Below are 12848 nucleotides of genomic sequence, written 5' to 3' on the forward strand. Positions count from 1 at the left end.
ACCCTGTGAGTGAGGCACCCGTCATTACTATTATCTCTGGCATGGTTGCCAAAAAGGTTCTCCCTTCAGAATATTGTCCTTGCAGGTCCATCAGAGGAGATCCTGTGCGACCCTGTTTGGAACCTAAAGTACTCTTGATATCTTGCCCGAGAATTGAGACCACAGTGTCCTGGGAGCCCATTGAAGGGATCTCATTCTCAGGCGGGCCTCTGGCACCAGGAAAATGCAGGATGCCATTAGACCGAGCAACCTCAAAAATTCAAAGTCTAGAAGATGCTGGCCACTCTGGAATTTGATGACCATCTACAGAATGTGTTGAGCCCTCACCTCAAGTGGCAAGGCCCCCCAAGGATGCATCCAAGATTACTCCGATGAATTGGAGACTTTGGGATGGTATCATGTGGAACTTCTTGAAATTGAGGGGTAGGTGATGCTGAGATATTCCAGGGCTTGTTCAGGAGAACGTGCCCTGATCAACCAATCATCCAGGAAGGGGTAGACGTGAAACCCTAAACTCCCGAGACTCGCTGCCACCACCGCCATCAGCTTGGTGAAAACCCTCAGGGCGGAGGTCAGCCCAACTGGCAGAACTCGAAACTGGTAAGGAGCACCGCCAACAGCGAACCACGGGTACCTTCTGTGCTTGTGATGGATAGGCACATGAAAGTAAGTATCCTGAAGCTCCAATGACACAATCCAATCCTGGAGCTGGAGGGCCTGCGGGATCTGAGAAAATGTGACATCTTGAACTTGTCTTTCCTGAGGCACTTGTTCAAGCATCTCAAGTCCAAGATGGGTCTGAATCCTCCGTCCTTCTTGGGGATTAGAAAATAAGGAGAGTACTACCCTTTATTTCTTTCCATCACAGGTACAGGTTTTATAGCACCTTTCGCTAGCAGGCTAAAGATTTCATGCACAAAGAACAGATCTGGAACCTTGAAAAAGTGGCTCCTCAGTGGCTGATCCCGAGGCTGTTTTAGAAAGGGGAGGAAGTACCCGTGGGCTACTGTTTACAATGCCCATGTATCTGAAGTAACGCCACGTCATTCTTGCAGATGCAGTGGGAGTCTGCCTCCCACTGGGGTCTTGTGAACTAAGGCCTCAGAGAGGTTTTGAGGTGGCTGAAGCAGCGGCTGATGGTAAAATAGCTGTTGCTTGGGCGGGCTGTGCACCTCTCCCTCGTCCACCATGAGAGAATCTTCTTTGACCTCTTCAACCAGCCTGTCCTCTCACTCTTCCAGTTGAGGAGTTGGAACGAAAAGACTTACCGCTCCAAGATGATCCACTGGGATGAGAGGGTTGAGGCTGTCTGATAAGCAGCTCCAATGGACTTGGATCCAAGGGCCTTTGAGGTCTGCAGCTTTTCCAGGCTTTCGTCAGCATTGCTGCCAAACAGCTGGGTATCATCAAAGGGCATGTTCAGGAGCCTGGACTGCACGTCTGGTGCGAAACTCAACTTCCTCAACCACGCAAATCTGCGTATTACTTTGCTTGCCACCATGGCTCTGCTGATCCTATCCGCTGAGTCCAATCCTGACAACAACATCTGATTCCCCATACGAAATTTGGGAGTGATTGGTAAAGCGAATCCCGAGATACTAACCCGGAAGATCTCTGAGGCAGGTCGGGAGGCAGTGAGAGACGTGACCGCCGGGAACAAAGGGAGGAGCCCGGCCCCAGAGCAGAGTGTGCAGCGGCGGCGGCATCTGCTCGATTCGCCCATCCAGCGAGGGAGAGTCGCGGGTGCTCCATAAATCGTAGAGTGCATGCCGACCCCCTCCATCACTCTCATCGTGGGGACTCGCGAGAGGGGCGGCCCTCCCCCAGATCGGACCGTGGCAGAGAAGGTAGGCCGTGTCCGCTCCCTTAGCACGAGTCCTCACCCTCTGTGCGCACTGCAGCTGCAGCGCAGCTACCCGGGAGCTGCTTGAGACTTTGTCCGACCGCATAGACGGGCGGGTGTGTGGCGGGGTTCATAGCCAACCCCCCCTTCCCCCCTGTCAACTTCAGCTCTCTGCCGTTTGGAGGCCGTGTGACCCGATCCCTGGTGGGTCTACGGGAGGGCCCCCCGGCCACCGCCTGGACAGCACACATTTAAGCCTCTACCCCCTGGAATATTAGGCGCTTGGGAGCAGATGCGGAACCTGTTTGCGCCCGCTAAAGGGACAGTAATCCCACACCAATATATCTAAACAAGCCCAAAACCATATCGGAGGCAACCAATACAGCATTGGCAGGGCGTCAGCATCATCGCCACGGGGCCTGCGGGGGAACAAGACAATTGAACAGTAAAGTGCCATCACTTCGGACGTGGGGTGGAAGCAACGATCCCCCGCGCAATCACCCCTTAGAAATTGGAACAACGGGGAGTAAAGCAAACCATGGCAGAACTATCACTACCCCGCCCCCCCCCCCCCCCAGGGCGCTAGCACAGGCACCCACGGCTGGCCCGCAGCGAAGCAAAGCTCTGAAACAATACACTTTCACCCAATCCACCACAGTGTGTGGAGTGCATCTTGATCAAGACATTGCGCTGACAACCAGGGGGGCCGACTCTAGCATTGCTCCTCCGTGGCCACCACTCAGGATTGAGCCAGGCTAATAATACATCACGGAATTCACGGCGGACCAGATATCGCGCCTCCGATTTGTTGCGCTCCACTACTTCGCCCCGTGGCTTACTACGAACACAATATAATTGGTGTGGGTAAGTCTGGAACACCCCCTTCTAATATATCACCCAGACCAGGGACGATGCCCAAGAACTTTGGCCTCGAAAAAAGGAGCATACCCGAGGTCCATCATAGCACGCCTGATAAACTACAGGGCTAGGGACCTGATCCTAAAAACCGCTACAGAGAAACGGGAGCTGAAATGGGAAGCAAACGCTGTATGCATCTTCCCGGATTTCACTCTGGCAGTGCAACAGGAAAGGAAGCTCTTCACAGGAGTCAAGAAAATGCTCCGCGAACGGCAAGTACAATATGCAATGCTCTACCCCGCCGGGCTCAAAATCCAACATCAAAATAAGCCATATTTCTTCACATTCCCGAGGAGGTAGCGAACTTTATAGAAACACATATTCCCCCTAATAATGGACAAGCCTAACATGAGAAGTGATTTATCTAATTCTGCAGTCTGAACATTGCCACCACGTTCTAGAAGTAAGAAGGAATAGCGACGACTGAGGCCTCCTCTCGGGAGGTTCACATTTGGAATGTCAAAAATGTATGTTTCCAGTTACAAATGCAAACATTGACCCAAAGTCTTTATGATGAGTGAGAGTAACAAGCGTGAACCAGACATGTCACTCATAACTTATGTTGGCTTGGGCACTGGGGACGCCGCAGCCCCCCTGTAGCAGGTGCTCGAGATGTTGATGGGAGGGGAGGGATGGGAACTTAACAGCACAGTTGAAGTTAGGGGAACTGGGAGGGCGAGGGGCAGACTTGGAAGTTTTGGGGTTTTGTTATGAAAGGGAGATTGGTAAAACAAACAGCACACAGGTCTCAGGCACGAAGGCACTTGAGCATACAACGGTAAAATATTTGCATTCACACGGCAGCAAGCACCCCATAGATAATGGCTAAAGAAAGCAAAGACACTTAACGTGCTCAGCTGGAATGTAAGGGGTCTGGGATCCAGGATCAAGAAAAGGAAGATTCTAGCTTACCTCAATAGACAAGCCGCTAAGATAATCTTCCTGCAGGAGACCCATGCAGGACCTCGACAGGGTGAACAATTGATGCCGAACTGGGGGGCACATCAATACTTCACGACATACTCCAGCCGGGCGAGAGGGGCTGCAATATTGATACATAAAACGCTACCTTTTGCATGTATTAAAGCTGATTGCGACCCCGAGGGGAGATATGTCTTGCTTCATAGCAATCTCTATGATAAGGAAATCCTTAACGTATACGGTCTGAATGTTGACCATCCAGACGTCTACTCCTCAGTATTCGAAAAATTTGCGAGATACCCAACGGCCCGGGTGCTGTGTGGTGGAGATTTTAATACAATTCTAGATGTACAACTTGACCGCACAACAACACAAACTAGGACACAAACCAAAGCAGCACAGGCAATACTTACACAAAATGGCAGACCTACACCTAAAGGACGCCTGCAGAACGTTAAATCCCACTGGGATGGAATACAAATTACTCCACGGTCCACGACATGCATTCCAGAAAAGATTTATGGCTAATAGACGCAGATAGCCTGGCATGGGTTACAAACTCCTACATACACCCTAGGACTTATTCGGACCACTCACCGATACAACTGACACTGCAAATCCCTGATACGGTCAATAATAGACCACCATGGAGATTTAAACCTGCAGCCTTGAAAGACCTGGTTTATAAATATTTGATGGAGAAATACATACAAGAGTACTTCGATATCAATGAACACTCGGTCTCTAGTCAATCTATACTATGGCAGGCATTTAAAGTCTGCGTCAGAGGTCAGTCAATATCCACAGAGGGCGGAATCCTCAAAGACATTAGGGCTAGGTTAACCAGGTTGGAAACACAAATAGCATCACTGCAATCCCAGTATACATCCTCCCCGTCACCCCAATTTAGCTCAGAAATAAAGACCAAACTAGATGAATATACTGAAGCAGCTGATCAAGAGGTCAGATACTTTGACAGACCAGCTGCTGCACACAGTTACGGGGAGGGGGAACGCCCGGGGAAGTTACTGGCAAGAACGGTGCGCGGTGAAAGAGGCCCCTCAGCTATACCCTGCATACGAATGCCAGATGGCACAGTCTCTACAGATCAGAACAAACTGAAGGAGACGTTCTATGCATTCTATAAAGATCTATACTCCCCTCAGTGCACCGTCAATGATGCAGAGATAGAGCATTACCTCTCCCAGATACCGATGACCCTTTTAGCGGATGCAACTAGGGAATCACTGGAGGAACCCATCACTGAAAGCAAAATAACTGAAGCAATAAAAGCACTCCACAACGGGCTGGGGGCTGAATTCTATAAGGAATTCAGTAGCGAACTGGCACCCAGGTTACACGCCGTCTGGATGGAGGCACTAGACACAGGTGAACTCCCAGAAACTACCAGGGAGACAATAATTACACTCCTACTGAAATCGGGGAAGCCTCCTGAGGAATGTGGATCGTACCGACCACTTTCTTTAATAAACACCGATGCCAAGATCCTAGCGAAAATAATAGCAACCAGGCTTACACCATTGATGCCATATATGGTGCATGAGGACCAAGCGGGGTTTATAACAGGCAGGTCGACAGCAATAAATATAAGGTGATGTCACCAAATCAAAGCCACGATACCCCCTTCCCCCCGAGACCCAAGGAATAGCGGTCTCCCTCGACATGTGGAAAGCATTCGACACAGTCTCTTGGCCCTTCCTATTCAGGATATTACGGAACTACGGGTTTGGCCCAATATTAATAAAATGGATTTGAATACTATACACACGACCTTATGCGAGGATTATAATTAATGGGTCCCTTACAGACATATTAGAACTACTACGTGGCACCAGGCAGGGCTGCCCCTTGTCCCCAATACTCTTCGCCCTGGTTATAGAACCTCTTGCAGACATTCTCAGATCACGATACAGCACATTCGGGATATGGCTTGCAGGCATACCACATATCATATCACTGTATGCGGACAATATTCTATTATATTTAAAGAATCCGGACCGCACACTGGGTAGGGTGCTCACTGAAGTGGAAAAGTTTGGTGAATATTCAGGACTACCCCTTAACCCCAATAAATCAGAGATTTCCCGCTCACAGACACCACCACGCAGCCCCAAAACCTACATGGTCTTATATGAAGCCCAGTGCACATTGTCTACCTGGGCGCTAATGTTGCCAGATCTGTCCAATTATCCCGCACATTAAACTATAGTGTACTGGCAGAAACATTGTGTGCCAAGATGAAGCGCTGGAACGCCCTGCCCATATCATTGATGGGCAGGATAGCACAGATCAAAATGATAGTACTGCCAAAGCTTTTTTATCGTTTTAGTATGGTGCCAGTATGGCCTGGTCGCTCTTTGTTTTCCAAAATTAATAGCGCCTGCATAGAGTTCGTTTGGGGCAGACATTCTAGACTGAGCTGGAGGATATGACTGACACGTATCCTAGGGGTGGGCTGATGGCTCCCGACATGGAATTGTACTACATAGCAGCACAGGCACAGTATGCAGCTTGCTGGGCCACCCGCTTCCTCAATCCTCGCCCCCCGCACTCCTCCTCAGGTGAGCAGGAGGTGACGTTAGCTCTACAAAGGATAACCAGGCCTACCCGTAAAGAGTACAACACTATAACCCCATCTAAGGTCACTATCACGGCATGGTCAAGAATTGCTGACATATTTGGCGTCAGTAAATTATATCATCCAAGTATGCCAATATGGTGCAACCCGCATACACCCTTCACCATGGAGAGCGAATTAGTGACACATTGTAGTGCTAGAGGCATTACAAAATGGGGACAGTTGTTCCGGGAAAAACGCTTTCTTCAATGGGTGGAGATTAAAGATACTGTGGGTAACAGAAACGCACATAAATAACAATAAAATAGAGTAGTAGCCATCACACAGCAGATATACCCAACATTTCCGAATGAACCTGAACTAAACATGGGACTAGGATACATATACACAGGTGGGACTCAGAAAATTACGGCCTCTGCTCTATATCAGGCTATAATACAAACACACCCGGGGAAACTCATGCGGCTAGGGGCAGGTGGGAGCACGATCTGGGGCAACCGATAGATGACCAAGAATGGTCCCGGTTTTGTGCACTAACCAGACTGATATCATGCAATTCCAGATTCAAACTGATTCACTAAAAATAGTTCATAGGACACATTATACGCCGTTAAAACTCAAGCGCCTATACCCTGCTCTCTCTGGCACCTGCCCGAGATGTAACTCTGAAAATGCTAACATATTCCATATGCTGTGGGACTGTATAAAACTGGAGACACTACTGGTCGGAGGTCTGTGGAGCTCTAGATAAGATAGCAGACCAACCGATGGAATGGACACCATGGGTGTGTATGTTAGGGGCAGTGGGGAAAATGGATCCGACATGGTGGAGACTGCTAAATCTAAGCCTATTATTAGCTAAAAGGGCTATACTAATGAGATGGAAAAATGTAGAACTGCCAACGAAGGAAGACTGGAACAGGGATATGATGTGGACTAACGATACCGAAGAACTATACATAGACTCAGTGATGCCCCCCTCTAAACCTAGGAATGTATGGTCACGGTACAAGCAATATCTGTCAGACTTAGCCGACCTTGATAACCCGAGCACGGTAGAAAACTAACCTGTATAAGTTGTATGTTTGCAAAATGAGTGTTACAAATGTATGTGCATAACCTGTGTGCAAAGATACAGTTGTTAAAAAAAAAAACAGGTAGCTAAGGTCACTACTGGATGGCCTATATTTTCTAGTGAGAGCCTTGTTTACCGCAGGAACCTCCCAATTTGCCATGACCCTTTTCTGGGGAGCTACATGAAAAGGAAAAATGGGATCCTTTTCTGGACATTTATCCATAATATCTGTTAGGTTGTCTTGCTCAAACAGTGGAGCAGGCCTGCTCCATCCCATACAATCAATTACTTTAGTCATCAGATGCCTATAAGAAGCATCAGTATGGTGTGCCGGGTCCGGATTGCCAAACTCAATCTCAGTTGACGTGTCGACCCCACGAACGCTCTGCAAATTCTGATATAAATTCTTTAGCCTGGAGTTTTGTGAAAGTAGGCTTTCTATGATGTTAGGTGTGCTTAAATCTATTGCAAATGGTGGTGTATCTGAAATCTGAGGGCTCCTATTACTCATAAATTGAGGATAAAGATTTGAAGAAATCTTTCTGGGGTAGTGGCCTATAAGATTTTTGAATTTCTTTTGGTTTGGTAGGTAAAGGCGTTGATGGCTATGATAAAGAGGTTGATGACCTTGACACTAACAGTGTCAACAACTGACGTCGATGATGTCTACAGTGTCGACCCTAACCGTGTCGACGTCTTAGATGACTTTTTTGTTGATTTTTCCTACGAGAGAGCCCGCAAAGGCCTTGACCCTCGACTCGAAAGATTCCTTGACAATTTTATCATTGTGTCGAGATCTCAAAGGATCTCGAGGGGTCTCTGACTTGCGTTCCGAGCTTGAGGGCGAGCAGAATGTAATCTTTGGTCTTGTTTTGTCTGCCTTATGTGGCATACCTTTTCCTTCAAGGGGGGTTGGGGCCTCTCTCTCAAAGATTTTCATTATTTTCTGTCTGAAACTTTCCCGCTCAGCCAAAGTAGAGGATTTAGTAGGACAGGATATACTTCTCTCCCAAGTAGAATCAGACGATCTCGAAGAGGGCGACCTGTAATGACTTTTCTTCTACTTCCTTGAAGAGGACGAGGAATGGTGTGACCCAATCCTGGCGTGCGATCATTTCTTCGATCTCTTCCTACAAGGAGAGCCATCTCTCGACTCATCGGTCGATCTTTTTCTCGATGGAGCCATCGAAGGGGATTTAGTAGGATGCCTACTGACCGCTAGTTTCCATTTATACACTTTCAGAGCCTTATCGGTCATCGAATGGCAGGACTGACAGTGCGCCATTTCAGGTTAGCACCAAGGCATGACAGACACACCCAATGGGGGTCGGTGAGGGACATCTTGACGCCACAGTTGTAGCACTTCTTGAACACGGTCTACGGGGTTGAAGGAGCTAAAGTCGAGGCCATTGCTTGAACAACATTTTCTCACAAAAACCGAAGCATGCATCAATTCTCAAAGCGAATGCTGTTGTGGAAAAACGGAACTGAAGTCAATGGGCACTGTGCGTGCCATATATACCGATGACGACGATGACTGCGAGACGGAGGCCGTCGAGGGACATCGACTTGACCACATTGATGCACAGCACCCTCTGCTGAAGCAGCTGAAGTTGAAGGATATCATATCATAAGAACAGAAATACGTGGGAGGACACAATCCATTCAAAGAGGGCCATGGTTTCAAGTGGTATTGCCGTTAATGAGCAAAGAAACAAATCACTGTGGTGTGCAATACATCAATCATTGTTCACTATTATTAGTTATGAAGTAACTCTATAGACAGTTGTTTTGTACAGGGACTCTGAGAACTAAATCACTCAGAGGTTGCCAACTTTAAAATATTTGGGGACTGGAAAATGTGACAAGTTAATTGAGTAGCCCAGGATCACATACTTTAAGGTGAAGCAGGGATTTGAGCCCAGTATACAATTTCTGCACTTGATCAAACTGTTTTCCAGTTCTAGTGAAAAAGCAAGGTGCAAATGTCTGAATGTTTGACTTTCTTCATGAACTAAAATAATTCTGTTTTCTAGGCCTGACTTGGAAAGTACACCAAATTACAGAATAACCCAACAATTTAAAAAATAAAAAACTGTACAGAGGAATATTAAGCAAAAGGAATATGGTTTAGCTTAAAATTCTCCATCATCAATGGAAGTGTACAAACATCACACTACTAATTGATGCAAGGATAGAAAATGCATCTGGGCTTTTCCATTGCATTGTATTTTAAAGCTTTAAATACACGCAACACACAGACTTGTAGATGTCTATTCAAGATGCGCAGAAGAACATTTGAAATTGTACAAAAAAGCAAATCGTTTTTGTGACAAATAAGCAGATCTGAACATAAGCTTGAAACAGGCCTATAATATTGAGTTGGCTAATTTGCGGTCTAGGGCCTACGTACAAAAAAACCCAAAAAAAAACATTCAAACAGGCAATGGCGTAAAGAATTTCACCAGTAGAATGTCTGCAGGATACATGCCTACATACTCAGTTGGTCCATTTCATCATTCGGGCTTGAGCTGCCCTCTTGAGGAAAGGACGACTTTTCAATGCAGCTTGTAACTTAATTGTATCACATGAGTCCCACAGAATGGGTATTCAAACAGTATGCGGGATGAATTACAGTTCTGGGCAGAGAGCACCTTCACCATAGGGGGATTTGGGCCTCGGGCCCCTACAGAACAGCCGTCCGGCAATACATTTTTTGCCAGAGAGCAGCTCCATCTTGCTTCCTCCCGATTGTCCACAAAACGCTAGGAGTTGTACCATAGCAATTAAACTCATACCTTGTATGCACCACAGTGAATCCAGGAAGCATTACATGATGACTTGGTCTGAATGGAATGTACTTGTCAGCACCAACTAGGCAGTAGATTTAAAGCTGCACAAGCATACTATAAAATACGTGTTATTTATGATTTTTAAAAACATGGGCAAAGAGCTCTTTGAATCTGCCAGCCAAGGAATTTGAAGTCGTCTACGTAGACTTAAACTGAAGTCTTCAACCTGACATTCAATACAACGTACAAATACATTTTTTTTAGGTTTAAAACAAAATTAAAAAGAGCTCCTTTTCGTCACTTTTTGACCGTTTAAAAGCCCACAATCATTCCTGCAACCCTTCTCGGTTCAGCAGTTACAGCGTTTCTATGCCATACAATGTAAGTGCTATAGAAGAACCCAGAACATAAAATAATTCATGGTGTTAAAGAAAACACTGACAAATATGTGTTCTGACAGTGCCATTTTTTACTACCAGAAGTATTTAGCTCCTGCGGTATTTCGTACTGCCAGCTGTGTACAGGAATTCCTCATTTAGGGCGCCTTTGCCTGTGTACCGGAATACCAAATTTAGGAACAGTGGCACAGCACTATTTAACACTGCTGTAATATCAAAAAACGAGGACCAAAACAAGGTATTATTTAGTCATATTCGGTGGTATATATTTAGAGTGTAGTGTGCCCAACAGGAGTAAAACATTTGGAGTTTGTTGTCGTTATGAAAAATAGACAACACTGACTTTTTTGCAATCCCTTGTTTCAGAACTTGTCTTCAGTTTGTCTTAAAATATTTAAGAAATGCTTTCCTTTTTAATCAAACTATATGCACCTGAAACCTAACTCTGTGTTACAGTAGTGTCATTTGCAGCAATGTAGTTATTTAAACGTGTCTTAGATGTTGCATAAATAACATAATATGCTTTTTTTTAATACGCTGTTATTAAATACCCGTATTTCAACAGTTGATGGCTCAACCGACAACCTAGAGAATTCATCTAAGACACTGAGCCGGCGATCTTCGGATTGGCGCCTTTTTGCTGTCAAATTAGTTCTGGCCTTCTTCATATCAAGTGGCGGCATATCTTTAGACGCTGTTTTGCTCGTGAGAGGCGTGCCTCCCTGGAAAAATACAAAATAAGTCAAACTAGATCAGTAACAACCATAGATAATAAGGTACAGAACAAAAAGAAAATATGTAATGACGAAATAAAACAAATGTAGTAGATCTGTAATTCCATTTATAAGGCAAGGCTGTTCCCATTAAACTTCGGACACAGGACTACGAAACAATTATGACCAAAAGGAGAAAGTAATTTCTTGCATTTTGCACACTAAAACCCACAGCATAAGGATAACATGGGTTGTTGAATTTTCATAAATTATCCTAATGACATTATACAGGATGGGTCTACAGACAGGGATGGGAATCTTCTAGGAATGCACTGAGAAATGTTCCCATCAGGAAAGCACTATAATTCGGTCAATTGTGCAAAATGTCAATTGTAAAAGGTCAATTTGGGTAATACTGATATAACGAGGGGACGTGTCTCCCCAATAGTACCAGGGGTGGAGGACGCCCGGCAAACTAACAAGAACCCTCAGATGTAGTTAACCCTAGAATACATACAGGGTCAGTTCTGGCATTTAGCAGGCCAAAGCCGCTCGAGAATCTGCCTAGTTAACATATGTATTCACGTCATCAGGCGTGACATCAGAGGAAGCAGCCACAGAAGATGTCACAGGAAGTAAAATCAGTAAGTGATACTCAATGGCATCATGGGAAGTTACATTACAAGAAGTTGTGATCAGTAAGCCGAGTCACAAATAAATGTGATGTGCAAAATATGAATAGTCCCTTCTATTAATATATACTGCCTCTCCCTCTCTCGCGGCATTATCTTGACGGAGAGGGGAGCTGTATTTTATTTTCTATATGTTTGGTAATCCATTTGCTAGATATGCTTAGTCATTCAAACAGTCACGCTCATCATTGCCATTACTGCCTTGTCCTATGTCACCGTGTGCCTGTCCTAACTGAAGAGACGCTACATAGAGAACTGCTAGATGCTGCCCGTATCTATAGTTCTCGCTTCCAATGTATTTCCTATTTGGCATAACGAAGCATGGTTTAGATTGCCGCCTCAGCAGGCGGAGCAACTTTAGCAGGTAGGATTGGCAACAGTAGTGGAACTCCTCAAATTATACTCAGTGAGTCTGCGGAAGTAGCATGCACTGCAAAATTGCTTAAATGTATCAAAAATTCTTCCGTTAGTTGCAAACTTTGCTCACCCAGGCCCGTCTATGGATTGTATTCTGAGAATCATGAATATCCTGCTGAAATACAATTTCTTGTTAATATGATTGGATGCCTGATGGCCCCCGCTTCCATAGAAGAGTGTGTGTTTCAATTCATCCTCCAAGGTTTTCTCTATTTTGCTGCTTAGAGATCTGAACATCTACCTAGCCAAAACAAGCATCCTATCCTGCTTACGGGACAGCGACTTTAGGAAAAACTGCTTAAGCATGAGTTGCCTCGTAAATTGGTACAGCTAATTGCTGCACTGCACCAGAATTCTACAATGAGAATTAGTTTAAACAAGGAAGGGGCTCTTTCTCAATCCATTAAGTTTCACTTAGGGCTACAACAAGGGTGTATATTGGCACCTACGCTTTTCAACTTGTATCTTAGTGACGTTGAA

At 45.6% G+C, this 12848-nt stretch overlaps 1 protein-coding gene across 1 annotated transcript in view; it reads right to left on the bottom strand.

The window, feature by feature from the left end:
• The window catches only part of SPA17 (sperm autoantigenic protein 17), a 382615-nt gene that overhangs the window by 188408 nt on the left and 181359 nt on the right, over positions 1-12848 (bottom strand). The window contains exon 4 of the mRNA XM_069614536.1: positions 11098-11268. Coding sequence (XP_069470637.1) covers positions 11098-11268 — 171 coding nt within the window. The remainder of the gene's footprint in view (positions 1-11097; positions 11269-12848) is intronic.

This window comes from Ambystoma mexicanum, chromosome 9 (assembly GCF_040938575.1).
Source record: "Ambystoma mexicanum isolate Mex_15411 chromosome 9, UKY_AmexF1_1, whole genome shotgun sequence".
In the NCBI taxonomy this organism is placed as follows: Eukaryota; Metazoa; Chordata; class Amphibia; order Caudata; family Ambystomatidae; genus Ambystoma; species Ambystoma mexicanum.